This window comes from Heterocephalus glaber, unplaced genomic scaffold (genome assembly GCF_053883595.1).
Source record: "Heterocephalus glaber isolate CG9 unplaced genomic scaffold, H.glaber_assembly_v1.0 deba00001056, whole genome shotgun sequence".
Taxonomy (NCBI): domain Eukaryota; kingdom Metazoa; phylum Chordata; class Mammalia; order Rodentia; family Bathyergidae; genus Heterocephalus; species Heterocephalus glaber.
In genome coordinates this window covers 1,427,362-1,450,039 of record NW_028258182.1, presented here as the reverse complement: position 1 = coordinate 1,450,039, position 22,678 = coordinate 1,427,362, and the positions used below count along the sequence as shown (strand labels likewise).

General features: G+C 36.9%; 3 protein-coding genes across 11 annotated transcripts in view; 2 read left to right on the top strand and 1 right to left on the bottom strand.

Annotated features, from left to right (window-relative positions):
* Fam169a (family with sequence similarity 169 member A) overlaps nucleotides 1-12,901 on the top strand; it is a 60,708-nt gene extending 47,807 nt beyond the window's left edge. For 2 of the 3 annotated variants that reach the window (XM_087209591.1, XM_087209590.1), the window contains 2 exons: nucleotides 7,614-7,808; nucleotides 8,852-11,362. In XM_087209591.1, the coding sequence (XP_087065717.1) occupies nucleotides 7,614-7,808; nucleotides 8,852-9,382 (726 nt within the window). In that variant the 3' untranslated portion in view covers nucleotides 9,383-11,362. Of the gene's footprint in view, nucleotides 1-7,613; nucleotides 7,809-8,851 lie in introns of all 3 variants that reach the window. The other variant, XM_087209589.1, reaches the window with a different exon arrangement.
* Nucleotides 12,902-13,540: 639 nt separating this feature from the next.
* Nucleotides 13,541-20,772, bottom strand: Nsa2 (NSA2 ribosome biogenesis factor). Its single transcript, XM_004874147.3, has 6 exons — nucleotides 20,502-20,772; nucleotides 18,467-18,654; nucleotides 18,224-18,374; nucleotides 16,786-16,965; nucleotides 14,814-15,006; nucleotides 13,541-13,767 (listed from the first exon to the last, which is right to left on the bottom strand). The coding sequence occupies exons 1-6, from the start codon at nucleotides 20,502-20,504 to the stop codon at nucleotides 13,700-13,702; spliced, it is 783 nt and encodes a 260-aa protein (XP_004874204.1). The 5' UTR covers nucleotides 20,505-20,772; the 3' UTR covers nucleotides 13,541-13,699.
* The window catches only part of Gfm2 (GTP dependent ribosome recycling factor mitochondrial 2), a 52,935-nt gene continuing 50,977 nt past the window's right edge, over nucleotides 20,721-22,678 (top strand). For 2 of the 7 annotated variants that reach the window (XM_021251673.2, XM_004874141.4), the window contains exons 1-2: nucleotides 20,743-20,921; nucleotides 21,191-21,314. The gene's annotated coding sequence lies outside the window, so the exon portion shown is untranslated. Of the gene's footprint in view, nucleotides 20,922-21,190; nucleotides 21,315-21,985; nucleotides 22,158-22,678 lie in introns of all 7 variants that reach the window. The other 5 variants (XM_087209588.1, XM_087209587.1, XM_004874143.4 and 2 more) reach the window with 5 other exon arrangements.

The window sequence follows — 22,678 nt, the reverse complement described above, 5'->3', positions numbered from 1 at the left end:
AGTACACATAAGATGATAAATAGCCAGCATAGCACAAGGACAGGTTCGCAACTCTAAAATCAGACAAATACTAATCAGTACAATAACAAGATTGAATTATGCACTCATTAGGGAGATGAAGTTAAAAGTTTTAAAAGCCTTGTCATGACTTTTTCTTTTTGTTGGATTCTCCCCCTTTGTGTTTAATTTGTCACACCCAATGGATTCCTTCTGCTGGGTTTCCTGGGGTTGTGATCCTCATTGTCTTTTCCTAGGGTATTGACTAAAATTTTTTGAAGTGCTGGTTTGATATTGATATTCATGAAGTTCCTGAGGTGCTCTTTATCATGAAAGTATCTTATTTCTCCATCCATTTTGAAAGATAGTTTTGCAGGGTACATCAGTCTGGGTTGGAGGCTATTTTCCTTTAGGGCTTGAGATACATCACTCCAAGCTCTTCTTGCCTTGAGGGTTTGCATTGAGAAGTCTGCTGTGATTCTAAAGGGCTGTACTTTGTGATTTGTTTCTTTTCTCTCATTGCTTGTAGAATTTTGTTCTTCTGTTGGATTTCTGGAATCCTAACTCTATTATATGCCTATGTGTAGATTTTTTTAATCAAGGCTAGCTGGAGTCCTATATGCCTCACTTATGTGTATGTCAAGTTCTTTTCCCCTCCTTGGGAAATTTTCTGCCATCACTTCTGTGAGCAGTTTTTTTATGTCATCTGTACTCTCTCCTCTTTCTTCATTGACTCCAGTCAGTCTTATATTATTCTTCTTTACATCATCTAGCAGCTGCTCGATTGATTTCTCATGTTCCTTTACAATTTTAAAGCAATTTTTCTTTTCCTGGTCACTAATTGCTATCTTACCTTCTATATCTGAAATTCTTTTTTTTGTTGTTTTTTTGCGGGGGGGGTACTGGGGATCAAACTCAGGTCCCTGCACTTGCACAGCAAGCAGCGAAACCACTGAGCTAAATCCCCAGTCCTATATCTGAAATTCTATCCTCACATTGGTTCATTCTGCTGCACAGACTTTCGATGGAGTTTTTAATCTCCTGGAAATCTGTTTGCATCTGTTTTATGGATTCCATTTGTTTCCCATGTTGGGATTCCATCATGTTCCTCAGATCCTCTATTTATCTGTGTCCTCTCTAAATTTATTAATCATGTCTTGCACCATGAGCACAATCTTTGCTGTTATCTGGGTAATTATTTCTGATTTCATTTTTCCCAGATCCTCTTTTGTTGCCAGTTCAGAGAGTCCAGGTGGTTGAGTATCAGATTGTTCCATCTCATTTCCCTTTGGGGTTGCTGTAGGTGATCTGGAAGCCTGTTTTTGAGGCTTGTTTACGTGTCTTCTTATTTCCTGGGGGGGGGGGGTGCTTCTGGTGCACTCCCGGCTCACCTTCTCTGCCCTAGGAGCGTGGGATGGCGGCGGGGGAGGTTCCTCACTTCTGCCTCTTAAAATGAAAATTTCTCTATTAATTTTAGTTTTATATTGACACTGTTTTTCCATTTCTTTCATTCTGTTCTCAAATCTAAAACTTGAAGGACTAAGTTTTTCTCTTTTCACTTTTCAGTTACTAGAATTCTATTGTTTTTCTAGAATTTTGTCTTTATTTTCTTTGTAATATTTCTCCTAGTCTGGTTGGTCCTTTTATGAATTTACTGTAATTATCTTCTAAGTGCAATTACTTTTGTATATCACCTGTTATAATAATAAATATATATTAAATATAGGAAAATATTTATTTTTAAAATTTTTTGTCTTATTAGTACACTGTAGCAGTACATAATGATTATATTCATCCTGAGGGAGAGGTACATGTACATTAACATATCTTAATTCTTTTTTCATCTAATTCCCTTACCCTCCCTTCCCATTCCCTACGTATCTTGGTCCTATTCCCTTTTGGAAAAGGTTTATGCCCCTGTTTTCTATTACCTATCTTTTATTTTGCTCTTTATTTATATTTTGGGTTTCTCACATGGGAGAAATTATGCAATATTTGTGTTTGTGGGTATGTATTATTTCACTTAGTATTATGTTCCCAAGGTACATCTATTTTCTTACGACAACTCAAGTTTATCCTTTATGGCAGAGTAGTATTCCATTGTGAGTAAATCCCACATTTTCTTTATTTATCTGTTGATGTATATATAGACAGCTTCCAAGATTTAACTAGTGTGAATTGTCCTTCTATCAACATGGGTATGCATGTATCACTGTAATCTGTTGTCTTTTAACTTGTTGGAGAAGATTCCTAGAAGGGGAATAGATGAGTCAGGTAGAATTTCTATTTTTAGTTATTTGAGGCATCTCCATATTGATGTCCATAGTAGCTGTATTAGTTTGTTGTGCCCAGATCACGAAGTTCCCAAAGACCACCAAGGAGCCGATTCCGATGTAAACACACGAGGGTCGTTTATTCAAGCTTGAGCCAGGGGCACTCAACCGTCACCGATGCAGCGGATCAGGATTGAGAGCCCCGAATTCCAAATCAGCAGGGTTTTTATTGTGGCTACCGCCAGGTTTGGGGATGTTCTATTTAGCAGTTACATGATTGGTTGATATTTAGCAAGCATGGGGGTTTGAGGGTTGGCTACATGTGGAGTTTATGGGAAAAAGGAACAATCAGCACATTGACAGAATGTTCTATAGATAATGGGCCCGGGAGCATCTGTTTTCTGGGCAGACAGAGGATTCAGTTAGGAGCCATGTCTTTTTTTTTATCTGTTGTCCCACAGCAAGGACATTTTCTCATTATTTTATGGGCACAAAGGAGTCTAGGGGAATAGTTGACTTCAGTGAAGTGGAATTTATGTCAAGGCCACTTCACTGTTTTATTTTAAGATGGAGTCAGACTTTAAAATGGAGTTAGTTAGGCCTCACAAGTTTACCTTCCCACCAATAGTATAGAAGGGTTCTCAGCCTAAATTTTGTTAATTTTTTACTTTGATCTTTGTATATAATTTCCTTCCTTGTAGTAGCTTGTTTTTCTTGGACTTGAAGGTGCATCATTAGGTTATTTGTGTGGACTTGTTGTGTTTTTCTGTTGTGGGCATTCACAGTTGTAAACTCCCCTCTTAGGACTGCTTTCACTGTGTGCCATAAGTTCCAGTATGTTGTAATGGCACTACATTCAAAGCAGGAACTGTTCCTAGGAATTTCTTGGTTGATGTTTCCTGTGACCCATTGCTTATTCAAGAGTGTATTGTTTTTATTTCTATGTGTTTACATAATTTCTGTGGTTTCTTTTGCTTTTAACTTTTATTTAAATTGTGCTTTGATATGATAATATACATCAGACAATTTTGATTCTTTTGCAATTACTTAAGCATGCTTTATGGGTTAGTGTGTGGTCTTTTTCCATGTGCTGCTGAGAAGAATGTTTTGTGTTGTTGGGTGTAGATATCTTTTGAGTCCATTTATTCAAACTCTGATTTTTTTTTTGTCTAGTTCATCTGTCTTATTTGTGATAGTGGGGTATTGAGATTCCTCACTATAATTATGTTGATGTTTGTCTGATTTTTTTATGTCCCTTATTTTTTTTTTATGAAACTCTGATGTTCACTGCATAGTGGTTTATAATTGTTACTCTTTTTTTTTTTAATTATTTCCTCTTCAGTTTCGGCTTGAAGTCAAGCTTGTCTGAAAATAGGAGATCTTTTTTTGGGATAAGCTAGTGCTTATTTTCAGCTTCCTGTTGCATGGAGTATTATTTTCCATCCTTTGATTTTAGTCTATGAATTTCTTTTAGAATTTCGTGTTTCCAGTATACAGAATAATACTGGGTTTTGTTTCTTGATCCATTCGGCCTGTCTGTCTCTTTTGATTGGCGAATTGAGATTTACTACTGAACAATACTCAGTTATTCCTGTGATTGCATTACATGCCTGTTGCAGATTCCCTTTTTTTCCCCCTTTTGGGTAATGGCTCATCCTGCTTGCTATATTCATTTTGTTAGTCTGTTTAGCATTGTTAGCTTCCTTGTCTTTTTCTAGGTTATCCTTGAGAAATTTCTGGAGTGGTTGTTTGGTGGTCATGAATGACTTAAGGTGCTCTTTGTCATGGAAATACCTTATTTCTCCATCAGTTTTGAAACATAGTTTTGTGGCATGTGTCATTCTGGGTTGGAAGTTATTTTCTTTTAGGGCTTGAAACAGTTCACTCCAACTTCAAGGTTTGTGTTGAGAAGTTTGCTGTAATTCTAATGTGTTTACCTGTGTTAGTTTTTACTGTTTATTAAATACATTATCTGTTTAGTTATATCTTCTTTGACTTCAAAGTATTTTATAGATCTTTTTTCATCTCCTATTTTGTAATTTCAAATAATTCAACTGTGTGGCTTTTGAACTTTTCCCCTTCCCTGCATCATGGATCAACTTTAGGGGAGATGGAAGCTTTTGGAGGGTTTTTTTTTTTTTGCCTTGTGTTCTCATTTTTTTGTTTGTTTGTTTGTTTTGTTTTGTTTTGTTTTTTGTTCTGAGATTTCTGAGTCAATTATAGTGGAAAGACTTTGTTGCTAGTATGGAGAACTCTTTAGTTAGTATCTGCTTTTCAGTTATGTACTATGGCTATTGCTAACTGTAGGCCTTCTGCCCAAAGATCCAACCACCTCTGTTAATTTGGGTGGAGAGGGTACAGTGTAGTTGGCCCAGCAGCCGCTTCTCTAGGAATGGGCCACAAAGGCAGTGTGCAGATATCAGCACACAGAAAACCCCTTACTAGCAATAACTATGCCACCCTGGCAGTAACAATAAAATCAGCAACAGTAATAAGGTCAAACATAAATTGGAAGCTGGGTGTGGTGGCGCATGCCTGTAATCCCAGCACTCAGGAGGCTGAAGCAGGAGGATTGCTGCAAGTTCAAGGCCAGCCTGGGCTACAAAGTGAGTTCAGGGCCAGCCTGAACTACAAAGGGAGACCCTAACTCAAAAGAAAAAAAAATCTCATAAATTGGATATTGACCTTTGACCATAGGAAAGAGATCTATAATTATAGTATCAACACTAAGACCAACCAGATATTGACATAACAGTATATATCTACTAATTGTAAAAACTGTGTCTCAAACAATAGAAAAGAATTCAACAGAAAGAGCATAGAATTATGTGACTATCAAGTTTATGAAGAAGCTTAATGGCTATATTAGTAAAGTTAGAGAGGCTGTGAAACTTAAAAATAAAGTAAAATTTGAAAAATTAAGCAATGGAAAATGAGGAGGGGAAAATAAGAAAAGATTCTATTAAGGAGTAAAAGGAAATTAATAGAAGTAGACACACGTAACAAGGGAAAGAAAATATTTTAAGTTTTTAAACTTTAAAAATTAAACATTAAAAAACTAAAAAAATGAAAAAGATAAAGGAAATGGGTCCTGTGTATTTTTTAATTTTAATAAATTTTGTTTTATCTCATTCCCCCTCTCCAGCCCCCTCCCCGCCCTAATGTACAAAAGCTTTGTTTCCATTTTTTTCCTTCATTTCTGTGTATTTTTGAATGATTGCTTTCTTTCCAGGGTCTGCAGTCTTGGAATTGAGCAAGTCACAGTTTTCTCCACCTAATTTTAGGGCCTGTGGGTTTGTGAGCTGAACCCTCTCCTCCAGAGGCCCCTCTATACACCCCATACTTTGACAACTATCCAAGCCCTAGTGTTTCCTTGCTCATGTTGGCAGATGGAGAAAGCAGTCAGGCCATTGATCTCTGCTAGATGTAGACAGTGGGGTGGAGGTTCAAGCAGACCACTGGACTTAATGCCAGCACTTTCAGACCCAGCCACCTCTGAAAGCCACACACAGCAGGCAGGGCTGGCTTCTTGCTGTGGAGGACAGGGGCCACATCCTCCTGAGCCTGAGCTTAAACTTCTCAGAGGCTCTATGTCTAGCCTGCTGCACCCTCTCTGTGACTGTCTCTTGTGGCTGTCTCCCACCCAGTCACTGTGGTAGGGTAACACTGGAAACCCTCAAGTGAAGTTGTTCTGTGGTTGTACTGTGGCTTAGAGTCAACAATTAACCCCCTTCCCAGTATGGCTCTGGATTAAACACTTTCAAATATGCTGGATGCTGCCCTGGATTTCTTCATCAACTGCAGTCTGCTATGGAGGAGTCACTTTTGGAGTAAAACCTCATGCTGGTCTTGAAGTTTATGGTAACTGTGAGTGTTTGTTGGGGCTAGTGCTGCTGGCCCTGTCTGCTGTTTCTCCCTGGAGCTAATCCTCCAGGATTACCTCCTGTCTGCAGACCCAGGGCCCCCTCCCTAGGAGCCAGGGCCAGCTTTCCAGAATGCTTCTTTCTTTTCTCTGTGTTAGGTTCCATTTCTCCAGCTCTCAGTAGTTTGTAGTTTTCCTGTCAGCTCCCTCCCAATTCCTGACAGTCTCCTACTGTTTTTGTCTTCACCAAGTTGTTGTGCCTTGATTTGGGTCCTGGAGAGTCTTTATTCTGCTGCTCGTCACTACCCTGCTGTTTTTTCTAAAATATTTATTTTAGAAAATTTTTCTTATAGGAAAATGTTTCTGATTTCAATCTTCTTTATGAAAATTTTCCATATATGTTTTCAGATATCTTTTGTAACCCAGCCAGCCCATTTTCAAACACTCTTTTTTTTTGGTTCTGGGGATCGAACTCATTGCAAGGCAGGTGGTGGCACCACTGAGCTAAATCCCTGGCTCTTCCAAACACTTACATGCATCATTTTTCTAATTTTAAAAATGGTAATAAAATTCCTAATTATTAGAATATCACTAAGGGCACCATGTGCTGACACTTGGCTATAATCCTTGCTTTTGGGAGACCGAGGCAGGAGGATCACTGTGAGTTCCAGGTTAGCCTGGGCTACATAGTGAGTTCAAGGCCCACCAGAAAGAACTACATAGTGAGACCCTGTCTCAAAAGAAAAAAAAAGTCACTGGGATAAATTAGAAATATTTGACATTAAATAGAAGTTAACCAATAAACCAGAATTTCAGAAATTAGAGGATTTATGTTACCGGGTCACCTTTCCATACTTTAATAATAAAATGACACAAGGAACTGCATTGTTTAGAAATGATCTCAGTTGACTGACAGTGAGCTATCTGCAACTGGGGCTGTCTTGACCCATCAAGAAGCAGCCACCAAACTCAGCTTCTAACGAGACTGGTATTGCTTGCCCTTTCTAATAAGGTAAATGGTAATTTCCCACAGGCCCCAAAGACTCCAGGTCCTGAATAGCAGGCGTTTCTTAAGGAGCAAGCATCAAAGCCTGTACTCCTGGTGCCTTTTTACTAAAAAGGCTCCTCCTGTGATTGCCCTTTAAGAAGTACGAGAAAGGAGGAGGCAAGGTCTTTTCTCTGAGACTCGGCTCCACAGTGTGTGACTGTAGAGCATCCTGGTCATATCCTGTGTCCAGAAGAACTGTGAGGAAATGAGATCCTCATGGATTCTCTGGTTTATTGACCCTGCCTCCCAAGTTTCCTTTTTCTTTCAGTAAGAGTTTTTAAAAACAAGGTTAAATAATAGTTAATGATACTTTCTATTGTTCTGAATCCAGTGATTCTTGGTAGATGACAAATAAGGACCGTGCAAGGGAACCATCTTGCATAACAAATAACTTAGTTTGTAATTGTATTCCAACTTTTCTCTCCTGGTGTAGGATTCTGAATTGGAGCCTATGAATGGTGAGATAATGGATGATACTCTTAAGACCTCACTTGTAACTGAAGAGGAAGACTCCTGTAGTGAAGAAGAATTAAAAGTGCAGTCTTCTAATTCCAGTGAAGATACTGCAAATAGTGTTCCGCTGGTGGTAGAGTCTTCAAAACCCCCTGAGACTGTGGCACTGGATAAAGTAAGCCACAAATAACCTTATTTTATTAAAGTGCCAGTATTATAGTCTGTATATTTCTTCTACCTTAACAGTCCTTCAGGAAAATTAATTTTTATTTTAGATTTGATATTGTAAGAAAATAGTCATTAATATTCCATAAATTCAAATCTTTGTAACCTTGATTTATATCTTCCTTATGGGGTTCAGTCTATCATCAATTAAGAGAAATTATATCTGCCTTATGAAAAATGAGCTTTATTTTGTAAACTTAGGGAAATGTTTAGAAAAATGGATAAAACATGATTTACCAAATATTTGACTCCTTACTGTTTATGTGGCCTCTGACCAATGCAGTAATTTTAACTTTTTTTGGGGGGGGGGGGCCCGGGTAATGGGGATCGAACTCGGGTCCTTGAGCTTGCGCAGCTGGTGGCAAAACCACTGAGCTAAATCCCCGGCCCATTAATTTGTTTTATTTAGGGAAACAAATTAGTTGAAAAAGAACTTGATTTTAAAATAATTTTAACTTTTTTTTTTGGTACTGGGGATCGAACTCAGGTCCTTGCACTTGCGCAGCAGGCGGCAAAACCACTGAGCTAAATCCCCGGCCCAACTTTTTTTTTTTTAAATCAGGCTAAAAAACTATTGTATGTGATTGTCTTATTGTATCTCACTTAAATCAGTGAATAAAATTTATATTGCCTTTTACCTATTAGGTAATGAAACAATAGTCAAACTAAATGGGTAGGACAGTATTACATCCCAAGGGATTCTTTGCTTTGGCTCCAGTGACACCAGGATGTTAAAAATTTATAGGTGATCCATGGTTTTGAAGAATCATAATACGAAGTTTTACCTCTCTGAGGTAAAATAACTACTTTTATTATATCTATGAAGTAAGAATTTAGTGTATTAGAATTGCCAGGAGATAATTTCAAGGATACAGAGTGTGTATATGTGATTGACAAAATAATAAAATTCATTGTCATTGGATATTAATATCTGAGAATTCGTTTTAGAACTGTACTGAAAAAAGCTTATTCACCCAAGATTTTTATTTTCAGACCCAACACGTAGCTGACTCAGAAACGTTGATAGCCCAAGGCCCATCTGATGACAAGGCACACACCGAGGAGAAACTGCCCCCAGTTCTGAGAAAGAAAACACATTTGGGGAATTCAGACAATGTTGAAGAACGAGGTGACAGTGGTCTTCCGAACTCTGTGATAGCTGAATTGTCTGAAGAACCAGTATCTGAGAATTTATCACCCAACACTACTTCATCAATGGAAGACCAGGGTGAGGAGGGGCCTGAGCCCCAGGAAACCTCTACTGCTCTTCCTCAGAGTTCTTTAATAGAGGTGGAACTTGAAGATGTGCCATTTTCACAGTATGCAGGACAGAAGAACCAGTCAGAGGAGCAGTCTGAAGCGTCATCGGAGCAACTGGATCAGTTTACGCAGTCAACAGAAAAAGCTGTGGATAGCAGCTCAGAGGAGGTTGAAGTGGAAGTGCCTGTGGTGGACAGGCGGAATTTAAGAAGAAAGGCCAAAGGGCATAAAGGACCCGCCAAGAAGAAAGCCAAGCTGACCTGAATGAAGAAGAGATGCGTATAATAAATCCTCTTCTTTGTAACATAATTGTTTTTTAAATATTGTAATTAATAAACAGCATGGGTGCAGGAGAAAAATTTCCAAAATTCCAATTTCAATTTATTTATAATGCAGTTTTTCTCTTCCCTTTAGGATCTAAGATTCAACATTCCTTTTAATTTTTCAGGCTTTGTGTAAATACAGTTTTTTATTTTTCTTAATCGTTTTTCAATTTGGGGTAACCAGATCATATTATATTTTTCTTTAACAGGTGGAACATCTGACCATTAATATTTGAAAAAATATAAATTAAAAAAAATTTGAAAGTAGTTGGCTGTTACTTATAAGGACCACAGAAGTCTTTTATATTAAGGATTTTAAAACTTGGTGAGAGTTCTAGAAGGTTTTTCTTGATATATCAAAACTAATAACCAGTTTTTAAAATGTAGGCATGCCTAAACAGAAATAAAGTGTCAGTAAATTAGAATAATTATAACCTCAAGTAAATGAGAGCACAAAAATGGAAGTATATGGTCAAAAATTTATGAAAACATTTGGTTTTGGCCTCTTGTAGATGGAGTTATCTTCCTTCAACTTCAATGTCTGCAAAGTTACATGAAAATATATTTCTGTGGCATGTGGCATATTATCTAAAATTCCATTTATAGATGCTTACAAGTTTAAGAAATACTTTCACCTTCAACATGTAGACATCCCAGAAAATGAAATTTAGGAATATAGTTTAACTTGGACTCTGTGGTCCTGAAGACAGATAATGAGATGCTTTTGTTCTCATCCAATATTGATGTCTCAGAAGTGTGAGTCTCCTTCCTAAACCTCCTTAACCCGCCTCCTGCCCAAACTCTCTAGTCTTATTTTCACCTCAGCTTTCATTGTCTCTTGCTCAGTGATTCTTTTGGCAAATGGTCTGCCTGAAAGCTTATGCCTTGGTATCTGTTCTTGCTTAGGTTTGGAAGCACACCCCTAACCTTAGACCTGCATGGCAGGGGTAAAGCTGCCCTTGGAGGTGTAGTTACAAGAGCTTAATTCAAATTAGAAGGCTCTGTTACCCATTTGGTCTTGCTCACTAGATCTGTTCTGTGAATACTGGTTGTAACCTAGCCTGTATGTGTAATTTGTGTCTCCGTAGCAGAATTTATTTGCTTAGAAAAAGTTGGAGGGGTAAAAAGTTCCTAAAATGTTTGTTTTGTACAGTGGTTTTAAAATGAGCAAAATGGTAGAGTCCAAAGAGAATCTCTGCAGTATGACGTGTTCGTAATTTGCAATCAAGTTGGAGAATGTTTTGAGCCCATTTTGATTTGTTTTTGAAACATCTTGTTCTTGATCTGTATGTGAAAGAACCATATTAGACTGTCATTATTTGAGGTACCATGGAGTTGATTTTTGTGGAAGATTTATTCAGCCTTCAGGTCAGGTGATATAATGCCATTACATTTTATTTGGAGATATTAGATTTTAGAACTTAAAATCTTTAAGCAGGCAAAATACTAAACCTTTTTATTTTTTATTTTTTGGTACCGGGGATCAAACTCAGGACCGAGTTTAAGGCAGGCGAGGCGCCACTAAGCTAAATCCCCGGCCCTTAAACCTTTTTATTATTATTAGATCTTGAAGACTTATATTTTCTATTTTCTTTACTGATCAGCAGAAGTGAAATAATTTCATTCTAAGTGAAAACTAAGGCATTTTTGCCATTTGTTTTCTCAACAAATAAGTGAATACTAGTGAATCTATCAAATATTCTTGCTGTTCTATACCTTTTGAGGAACTTAATATCACAACTAAGGAAATAACTTAAGATTTAGAAAATTCTTTTCCATTTTTCATTTCTTAAACTATTTAAAAACTTAAATGTTTTACTCAGTTCTTCTCATTCTCTTTATTCTTTAAATAGATCTTTTAAAAATAAGACCACACTAAAAAATGATTACACTCACTGATAACTCTTGATGTTTGAATTTGAAAAAAATAAAAATTTGAAAAAATGATTATGTATGATGGCAGGGGCTAACAGTATAAACTTACATTTGTTAAACTTGTTTAAACAAGGAGTTTTGAGCAATTTCAACTTTTTGTTCCGCACACAAAGATTTTCGTGGGGTGGGGATTTAGCTCAGTGGTCCCACCACCTGCCTCACAAGCTCAAGGTCCTGAGTTCCATCTCTGGTACCAAAAAAACCATTTTTCTTTCCTATTATGTCTGACAGAAAACATCCTTGGGTTTATAGATCAGAGAGAAAAATTTAGTCACATGCAAAAGCCTCTCATGTTCAGTAACTTGATTATATAAAATTTATCCTCAATAGGGAGTCTAATCAGATAGTTGTAGTTTTTGCAAGGCATTCGCAAATCTGAGAATTAGAGGACAGCAATATAATTTCAGCCAACTAATCTAGTTGAATGTTCAGTTGCATTCTACATAGTCCTTTGTGAATTACTTTCTGTTGTCTTGTTTGCAGAAAAAGGTTCACTTTTTGTGTACATACCTATATATTTCCTTAAGTAATATAAAGCAGATGGTTATTAGAATTTTAGTTATACTTTTTTATTCAGTTGCTAGGCCTCACAGAAATTAGTATATTTAAGAATTTATTATAAAGCTCCTCTACAACTTTTAAAGTCAAGAGGTTCTATTATGATTTTTTTATAAAGTCAAACAGCATGACTTAGAATGTCAGTCTTCTACTTAAAATGTGTCTATGTTCATGTTTCCATTCAATGCAGTCATGGTAACATCTAGTCATTAAATGGTTGGATTACTTTTAGCAGACTACCGGAACACTACCTAAACATGGTTTTACCAACTTTAGAAAAGTACCTTGAAGGGTTATGAATAGTATCCAGTTAAGCCTTTACCTAATATCTAACCATCTGCTCTTACACTGGGCTTTATCCTTTCAGATTACCTTCTAAGGTTTGGTCACACCAGCAAACTGAAAGATTTTAATGTAAATAAAGGAATTTATATTAACATTACTCATCTGTATAACAGTATTTTAGAAACAGATTTGTTCATGTCCACTAGTAGCGATATGATGTTTATGGTGTGATCCAGTCTTTCATGGGTGAAAATTATCACAAATGTTATGCTTGTTTTCATACTGAATATCAAGCTTCCTTTAGTACAAAATTTTTGTTTTTAAAAAATAAGCAAACCTCATTTCTGTAGTGTTCAGTGATTACCTGAAGTGATTTTTCTTTTATCTCCTAGAACTTAAATCACACATTACCTATTTTTATTAATGGTGAAATAATTTGATAAAATCTAATTGTAAGAAAGGTTCAGCTTCTGTCAAATGATTCTATCATATTTGATCATCATTTTCAAGAACTAGCCCTTTTCTAAGTGTCTGTATATGTTCTAAAACTTCATGTATGTTTATACAACTTAGAAAATGTTACAGTAATCTAAAACAGCAAGTCTTATTGGAGTACTTATGTTTGTTTTCTCAGTACTTTTTTTTTAAGTTTAAAAGTGTAATTAAACCTATATTTTGTGGGTTTTGGTCTGTGTTTTGAAATTCTTTCTCTTCTCCTTCCCAATTTCATAAATGAAGATATGTTTAGATATTGAATGTTTAGACATTGAATCATCGTGTTAAAGGCACAATTGATCATACTGGTTGTACTGTGAAGACAGACTTTTAAAAATAAACAATTTAAAGCATGTGGTGATTAGATTAATATACAAATATCCCAAAGCTCGAGCCATGACTAATTCAGATTGCAAAATTTGAGTTACAACTCTAATACGAACTTTTTATATTTACTTGCAAATAAAGTTTCTTTTCAGGGCATCAGTGCAACTAAGTTGGAATTTAGCTAATTCCGAATTTTTAATGCCATTCTTAAAGTACTATAAATACACTGTATTGAGAATAAACCTAAACATTACTGTTTCTTAATGCTACCTTTTTTAGGACAAATGATGAATGATGGATGTAGAATAGACTTTAGCAGATTTTGACCCCTAAATGAAGTTTGCATTGACCTTTACTTATATTTTCAACTACATTGGTGGCTTTTTCAGGAATGACAAATCTGTGTTGCTGAATACTCACTCTTTAATGCATAAGACTGATGTTTACTTTTTCAGTGGTTCAATCTCACTAAGCTCTTAGACCCCAAGTAAAAGACCAATTTGTGAAACTGGGCCATTTTAATGTTCTTACAATTTAATAAATAATTCTCTTGATGGCTGCAGTTACAAAAGCTGTGGTAGTATTGACAGTAATGGTGGTTTTCCTCATTGGTCTGTAGTCTTCAATAAGTGTAAGAAGTTATTGTGTGAAACATCTTTCAAACCAGTAAGACTGCATTGATGCATCCATCATTTTCAGGATTGTTAGTTACCTGGGCATATTTACCTAAGGAAAACAAAAGCCAAAAAAGGGAAAACAGAGGAAGGTTAGCCAGTACAAATTAATTTGCCTACATGTGTGTGTGGTGCTGATGATCAAACAGCTTTGCATGTGCTACACAAGTATACTACAACTCAGCTATATCCCAGCTCAAACATTAAGGATTGTAACCTTTGCTTAAAATATGTCCAATTACCATTTTAAAAAATAAGAAATGAACAATAGAGAACAAATGAGATTTTACAAACTTAAAATCATTCAAGACCAAGTTGTGTTCTGAATAGTTTTCATGTAAATACTGTTTTTACAAGTGGTAGCCCTATTAGTATACTGTATTAGCAAGCCTCTACTTTTCCATATGACTTCACTGAAAAATGCATCAGGTTTTAAATGAGTTTCAAATTAATCTTAACAACCTTTTTTTTTTTGGTACGGATATCGAACTCAGGACCTTGCACTTGCAAGGCAGGCGCATTGCCACTGAGTCTGATAACCCATTTTACAAACAAGGTCAGCCAACGTGAAGTGTAAGTTAATGCCTCAGTTTTAATTATTACCAAAACAGTGTAGTTATGTCTAATGTATGCCTCTCTTCCCGAGAGCGGTAAATTTATTGTATTTTCTTCCAACACTTAAACTTTGATTCTTCTTCCCTTATAAAGTGAGTTTCATTTTTAATTGTGCCAAGTAAGGTGGTACATGCCTGTAATTCCAGCACTTGGGAGGCTGAGACAGGAGGATCACCGCAAGTTCAAGGTCAGCCTGGGCTACATAGTTCAAGGCCTGCCTAAACTACATAGTGAGACCTTGTCTCAAAAAAAAGTATTAGAATGTAGTATACCTTATGCAACTGGAACCAATAAGATACATTTGAAAAGAATTATATTTTAACTCTTCTACAAAGAAATACTCTTCCTAAAGATTTAATAGTTTGATTTAAAGTTTTAGCTTGCTCTCCCATATTAAAAAAACTGCCGTGTAATTAAATCATCTTGAAAAATAACTATTGTAACTGTGAAACAGCAACAGCCTACATTCAAAAATTAACTTACCCCAAATAACCTTGCCTCCTTGTGTCACAAGGCCCAACTCACTCACATTCACTTCAATCACTGTACCTTTGGTAATAACACCCAAAGTTGTATATAGTGGTGATGAAGGATTTTTTTTCACACCAAGTATTGGCAGGCAAAAGGTGGCTTTCAGTTCAGGATGTGTTACATGGGCCTTCTTGAAACGTAAGCCCTACAAAGTCAAACAGTATTTGAGGCTAACATGTTAATAAGTAGTCATTTTTGCTTATCTTTCAGTCACCTCAACCATAAATTCAATAATGTCAAATCATGAAATATTACCATTTCTACGAACTAAAAACCTGACAGGATAAATCTTAGGGCAAAGCTCTCAGGCATGCATTCCTGAAAAACAAATTTTTTTTAACCATGCAATAGCTACTTTGCAAAATACATGTATTTTTGCTACGTCTAGTCATTTATACTTATTGAAGACTTACTTGCTACATGCCAAATACTATGGAGTTCCTAACTGGCTCGTTTTAACTTGATAACCTTATAACACACCCCACTCTGTCTTTGTGTTAAATGGTGAAACGGATCAGTAGGCTTAATGACTTGATTCCAGATTAAATGGTATATGGTAAATGGAATCCTAAATATTCCCATTTTAAGTCTATGTACCACAGCTACCTTCCATGAGACAGCTTTCTTTGTGTTTGATAATACAGGGCACTCAGAGAAGTCTTTGCTACAGAGACAATTATAGAGCTACATGGGGTCTTTTGGGGTGCAATACTTTAAATATCATAGTTGATAGTCTAATTTTTACCTGTATGGGAGTGGGGGGAAAAGGGACACTAAATCAGGTTCTCACTAGTGGATTCATTAAACTTGCAGGACACCCTGACTAATATATTCTTTTACAGAACTGATGTTACCAAAATGTATTCATATTATGAATATGAAATCAAAAGTATACAATAGAATCTGGAATGGATAAATGCTTTCTGTAAAGTACTAGAATAAACATTTTAGCCTTTGTAGGCTACATGGTCTCTGTTGCAACTACTCAACTTTTGGGGGTAGGGAGATGCAATTTATAAATGAGCAAATGTAGCTGTGTTCCAGTAAGACTTTGTTTACAGAAACAGACTGCCAACATTTTAATCAATTAAAAATTATTCAGGTTGAGCACTACCGTTCTAACTTCCTCTCTTTCTAAGCAGCCTGGAAATCTAGTGTAATTTAGTCTCCTTGAAGGGATTATGCAAAAATGTATTTGCAATCATATTTTTCCCAAAGCAGGGGTAAGTAAGGATTAGTTTAGGGTATCTGATCATCACTGCTATCAACAGAAATACTTTCATATTTCCTTTAAGTGATTACATACTGAATGCTTTCAAGAGCATTTATTTCCCTTACTGCAGTTGGATATGCCTATAATCCTAGCACTTGGGAGGCTTAGGCAGGAGGATCACTGAATTCAAGGTCAGCCTTGATGACACTGTGAGTTCCAAGACCAGCCTGACCTACAGACACTGCCTCAACCAAACCCTCCCCCTGCCACCCTGCCCAAAAGCATATTTCCCTCACTAAACTAGAATTTACTCTGAGAAAACAATTCTACTCAAATTTTCTAACTGGTCTCCAAGAGGCCTAGCACAGTGTCAGGCATATAGTATATCATTTGTTGAATGAGTAAAATGTTCATTGTTGGAAAAGGAAGATTCTAGTATAAGCTTTAAAAGTCCTACTTCATTGACCATGTCTGTTAAAAAGAATCTTTTACATTTCTTCAATCTTTTATGAAGCTAAAGATAAGATTCTTGACTGAAGTGGGAAAAGTGCCAAGTAGTCCCTATTAGTAAGTTAAAGTAATAAAAATGAGATTTAAAAAAAAATCTTTCACCGTTTTTCATACCAGTTTTAGGAACTCCAGGAAACTAACATACTTTATCCAGTGTAACAAGGGGAACTAATTAAATTATCACTCTTCCAAAGGACTTACCATTGGCCTAATGAACCTTTCGTATTTTGGTGGTTTTCTTGTAAAGCCATCTCCAACAAAGCAGACTTTAGTAACCATCCTCTTCCATGCCTTCTTTTTTCTCTTTCCAGTTCGAATAACTTTCAATACTTCTGTCTCTCCCTGTGCACGAACTTTGGGGAGAGGGACTTCCCATTTTCCCTAACAAAAGTTTACATTTATATTGTAATAAAGGACAAAATGAATGTTTTAATCACACAAAGAAGCATGTTCAAATAAAATATTCAGATGTTTTAGCTTCAGTTGTTTTCTATGTCTGTACTGTGTCCTTACAAACCACAGTTAAGCAAAATGAGTTGGAGTTTACATGTACATTAGACAAATGGGTTTCCTAAGCTAAAACTCTTAAAGCCTTATTATGGGCGAAAAATACTATCTGCAGTAAGGCATGGACTTTTAAAAACTGTGTATGTGCTTATTAATTAACATAGAACAGGAACACTTTTCCCTTAATGAATCTTTGTATTTCTACCTCAAAAAGATTTTTCGATCATATTACTAATAAGACAAAGTTCTCATCAGATGTTTTGTACCTCAGTAGAATGCAGATTTTTATATGTGTGTATATTGTGTTTTCCTATAAACAAAACTGTAGAACCATAAGATAGCAGAAAGAATTCTGGACTTAATTATTAAGACAAGTTCTAAATATTTAATCTTAATTATTAAGATAAATTCTCAGAGTAACTCTACGAACCCATAGATGATCATGACAAATAATTTACAACCTCTTGGACTCTAGTCTTTTCAGCTATAAAATGAGAGGTGCTTAAGTAAATAACCACTCAAGTTTCTTTCAGTGCTAAAGTTATACCATTCTAATTTGGGGGCTGATTCACAGTGTTTACAAGTATTATGCCCCCTTTGTTTTTTGGCAGAATTTTATCTATTGCGCTTACCAAATACAATCTGGAGGGTTTTTTTGCTTGTTTTTGTTTTAAATGCTGACTTTTTATTTGGGTTTTATCACTTAAGAAGTTTTCCCTATTTTGGTACTGTAGGGCAACAAAAACAAGAAATAGTGGTATTTCCTCCACAAAACAAATAGCATTAGGAGCTTTCAAGTGTAGGAAGCCAGTAAGTACTGAATATGAAATTCACTGTTTACTCACTAAATTGTTAAGTACTGAATATGAAATTCACTGTTTACTCACTAAATTGTTTTAATTTTTTAAGACAAAAATGTCTTAAGTCAATAAATTTTTAAAAACAGTTAAATTTTAAAATGTGAAGATGAGAAACCATTCTTTATTACCAAGTTAAATTTACAGAATTTTTAAAGACTTCAACTACTGTCCCCATTATGTTTCTAATAAAACTGAAGTAACGTATCTCCAATATGAACTTAAGCTAATCCTTCTGGACAAAAAAAAAAAAATAATCAATTTTTACTGCTTACCGCCTTTTCTTTTCTTTTTTGTTTAATCATGTTGGAAAGTACTTTTGCCCGAGACTGTCCCTCTCTGTCTAGCAGATAGGCAGGTACTGCTCCCTGAGGAGTCTTTTCATCATTCTTTTGTTTGGTGTTTCTCTTTTCATGCATCTTGATACTATCAAGAAGGAAACAGATTCAAGATTATCTGTGTAGTAACTATAACCCAAAGGATGTTAACTTGCTAAAGAAATAAATGGGATTACTTACGTCTTCTTCATTTGTATTTTCTCGGCATGGCGCTGTTTATGGTAGAGCTTAGCCTTCAGGCCAATCATTTTTTTTGCCTTCTTTGAACGTTCATGAGCCTCTCGACTTTCCTTCTTTCTCTTTTTCTCATGGTAATCCAAACGATACCCGTAACGTTTACGGTGCAATTCAATATATTCATTTTGTGGCTATAATGATGCAAGAAATGTTACTTTAATTTTTAAATTATTGACAAGGTTATTCTAAAATTATTTTATACAGTACAAAAAGAAGACTTCATACTACCCAAATATTCACTTGGTTAAATGACTGCCACTATTCACACACTGTAAGTTTAATTTTGATCTTGGATGATTCGAGGTAGAGTTTACATCTATAATAATGTAACAAAAATTACTGTTTATTGAAAAGAACTACCCCAAATCCATTGGACTAATAAAAGTATGAGCTGAGTGTGAGATCTCTTTTTTTTTCTAACATAGGTAATCTGTAGTTTCATTATCATCATTTTAAACTTTTTACTAAAAATTGTATCAGTTTTAATAAAGGATAATTTATGCAACATAAAACATGCCCTTTTTAGATGTAGGTTCTTACCAGTTATACAGTTCTGTAGCCACTACAATCAGGATAAAGAATATTTCCATCATGCCCAAAAGTTCCCTTGTATCATCTTAAAATCAATCCCCTTTCCTCATCCTCACTGATACCTATCCATGGACTTTTGCCTTCCCCAGAATGTAATGGAATCTATAATATATAGCTATTTACAACTAGCTTCTTTCCCTCAGCGTAAGGCTTTTGGGACTCATCTATCTTGCTATTACGTATCAGAATTTCAATTTTTTTTTTATTGCTTAGTATTCCACTATATGGCTATAACAGTGTTCGTCCATTGACTATCTGACTGATTTAGGCTGTGGAAGTTTTGGTGATTAGGAATAAAGCTGCAATAAGCAACAAAACGGAATCACAAATCTCTGTATGGACATCTGTTTACTGTCAGATTGTTTTCCACAGTCACTTTGCTTTCCACAGTAATTTACAGTATTCCACTTGCACTTTAAACAGTTGTTTTAAGCAATGTGGACAGAATCCATGTATATTTTAAGACTATAAAAATAAAATAATTATCTGAAGCCAATTATAGCTCAGAAAACAATCCTAAGTAACAGTAAAAGTACTACAGTTAGAAACAAAGGAGCTGAATGAGTCACTCCTTTCCCTACATTCAGCTGTAAACACCACCTTAATGGTCACCCATGCTTCCATTTTCTTGAGGTACAAAATAACAAAAGCCTAAGAGATCACCATGCTCTAGGCAACAGAGCACTGGTGCTAGTGAGAAATTCAAGAGGAGGCACCAAAAAGGCAGAAGTGTCCGGCCTTAAAATTCTAAAAGCCTGAGTTATCACGTCCTTTTTGCCCTTTTCCGTTTCTGCTACCTTCCCCGTGATCTTCAATAAACGTAGCTACTTGCTAAGGAGTGTAGGCTTGGCAGTTCTTTCCTTGCTGTACACAAGAACCTGGACTATTTTTGGCCCACTCAACTATAACGAAAGAACTAGGTGTGGTGTTTTCAACTGCTGTCACATAAACTGCAGCAACCAAAAGGTATGAGGCATTCCGTTTTGTAGAGAGACACAGACGAGAGACGTAGAAAAAGAAAGGTTTTGACAGTCAGATCTGGGCCTGGCTCTGCAATTCATTTACTGTTTAGCAAGGACCCATCAAGTAACCAGGGAGTGGGAGATTAATCCCTACAGTACAGGGACAATTATATTTCCACTGGGCTCTGGCCACGGCTGACCACACAGGTGGCGAAGCCAGAAACGTAACAGAACAAACTCTGTCTCACTCCACGACTTATGTTCTAGCAAATATTCTACTCTTCGTCCCTAACTCCCAGAGGCCACTCCGAGAGTCCACCCTCCACCTACCAACTCACACTTTCGCCTACCAACTCTCATTCCCGGGGTCCTGGGCCTCGCTCAGACATGAGTTACGTAGCGAGTACCCGAGACAGCCTCCTTACCATGGTGACAGCTGCAAGGCCGCCGGGGGTGGCCTCAGGCACTGGAAGAAAAGTTTCAACTTTGGGATTTCTCCGACACACGACCTGACTCCGCGCAGCCGGAAACAGGAAGGAGTTACCCTTTAAAACAGCCGAGTGAAGAGTAAGCACGACGCACTCATTCCGAGCTTCGGAGGTCCCCTTTAGCCAGCAGGCTGAAGTTGCTGGCAGGCGGCATTTGGCTGCTGCACCGGCGGAAGTGCTGGGAAGCCGCTGACTAAGGAGACCAAGAGAGATTTAGGTTGTCTTGCAGAGGTGGGAGGGAGGTCTCAGAGGTGGTGCGGAGAAACCTGAGGTCATTGCAGATTTCCGAGAGGCCTGAGTCTCTTTCTCCCTGCAGCCTGGCAGGAAGAAGCCACCTCTGGTGCGGGGCGTTGTCAGGTGGGTTCCACGCCGCGCTACAGACCTTCCGTAGCCTCTTACCTAGGGGTAGCACGGGCATCCTGGCCGCTGGCCTCGGCCTCGGCTCAGCTGGGGACTTTTTGCTTTATTCTTCAGCGAGGGCGACCGATCTTTTTTTTTTTCCTCCAGCTACTGTAAAATGGGCACAATTAAGGATGCAGAGAAATGAAAATTTATTAATAGGAAAGTAAAACTGCCCGTCCTCATCAACTGCCAGCAAAAAAAAATGACAGTCTTCTGTTTTCTAGAGATGCAGAACTAATTCTCGAAATTCCTGAGGCCTTTTGTGCCGTGGACCAACTGCTGAAAGCGCTTGTATGTGGTGGCCCTCAAGGGCCTCGAAGAAAATAACTTATGAGAAAGTGCATCTAGGTGAGAACACTGTCAGTTTTACTTTTTTTTATTGCATAGTGACAGGAAAACCCTTAATTTCTCCCGAGTTTGGAACCCGATTCAGTTACGGGGCAAAAATAATTGTACCAAAAGAAAATATTCATCTCAGTAACTCTTAGTGCTTGAATTTAAAGAACCTTCTAAGGGGCTTTTTATTTTCTTTAAATTAAGAATAGGGCCAGGGATTTAGCTCAGCGGTTCTGGCGCCTGCCTCGCAAGCGCAAGGTCCCGAGTTCGATCACCGATACCAAAAAAAACCCCAAAAAACAAAAAAATAAAAAAAGAATTAATACTAACTGGGCTGGGGATTTAGCTCAGTGGTTCGGCCGCCTGCCTTGCAGGCGCAAGGACCCGAGTTCGATCCCCTGTACCAAAAAAAAAAAAAAAAAAAGGAATTAATACTAACCAGCATTTGTATATTTTCAGGTATAGGTAATTATATAGTTTCTGGCTAGAAACACCCCTCCCCCATTGCCTCTCTCGAACACTTACATCTTTGTTTAAATGTCACAGTTTTAGTGAGATCTTCTTTGACTTGCTTCCAGTTACAACTGCCCCAGTAATCCTTTCCTCCTTAATTCTTCTAACATCTATCACCATAGGAGATGCTGTGTATTTTATTTATTCTTTTGTTTGTATCCCTTGATTAGGTTAGAGACAAGGATCATTGTCTTTTATTCGATGCTTTAACCCCCAAACCTAGAAGACACAACCTAGAAGATTCAATTCTTGTTGCATAAACACATTTAAATCAGAGATTTTTGAGCGATTTAGCCAAGATCATTGAAGACTTGAGGGTCCCGAAATTTCTGATTCTAAAATGTAGGTTTGTCTTTTGAAAAGTCTTTATTGAATGACATGGATGCAGTGGAATGAATGTACTGTAGGTGTATGTTTCAGTGGGGTTTCAAAGCCTTAACTCAGTCATGTAGTTAGAGCACCCAGAAGAAATTGCTAACCTGTGCAGCAGAGGCTCTTGCTCCTGCAGTCAACCCTACCTACCCTCAACAGTAAATACTGTGAGAAGTCCTGACTTCTAACAAAATGGATTAATTTCACCTTGGCACAGTCAAAATCATATCAGTTCTTTCATATTGGTTTAATTTGCTTAATATTTGGTATTTATCCTGATTGCTTGCTGTTGTAGCTCTTTTAGATAGAAATTTTAACAGGTTTAAGTTGGGAATGTATATCAGTATTTTTTTCATTTATAGTTCCCAAATCCATCAATTCTTCTTTTCCTTCTAAATCAGGAAGAGAAAATCCAAGGGCTACTGTATGGGTATTTCTTTCTTTTTTTGGTACTGGGAATCGAACTCAGGACCTTGCGCTTTTTGAGGCAG

Excerpts from the sequence above, each read along its gene's own strand:
- Nsa2 (XM_004874147.3), bottom strand. Across the intron at positions 18,375-18,466 it reads AAAATACAAATGAAGAAGAC|TATCAAGATGCATGAAAAGA; the intron begins GTAAGTAATCCC and ends CCTTCTTGATAG. Across the intron at positions 13,768-14,813 it reads AGGAGGCAAGGTTATTTGGG|GTAAATATGCCCAGGTAACT; the intron begins GTAAGTTAATTT and ends TGTTTTCCTTAG.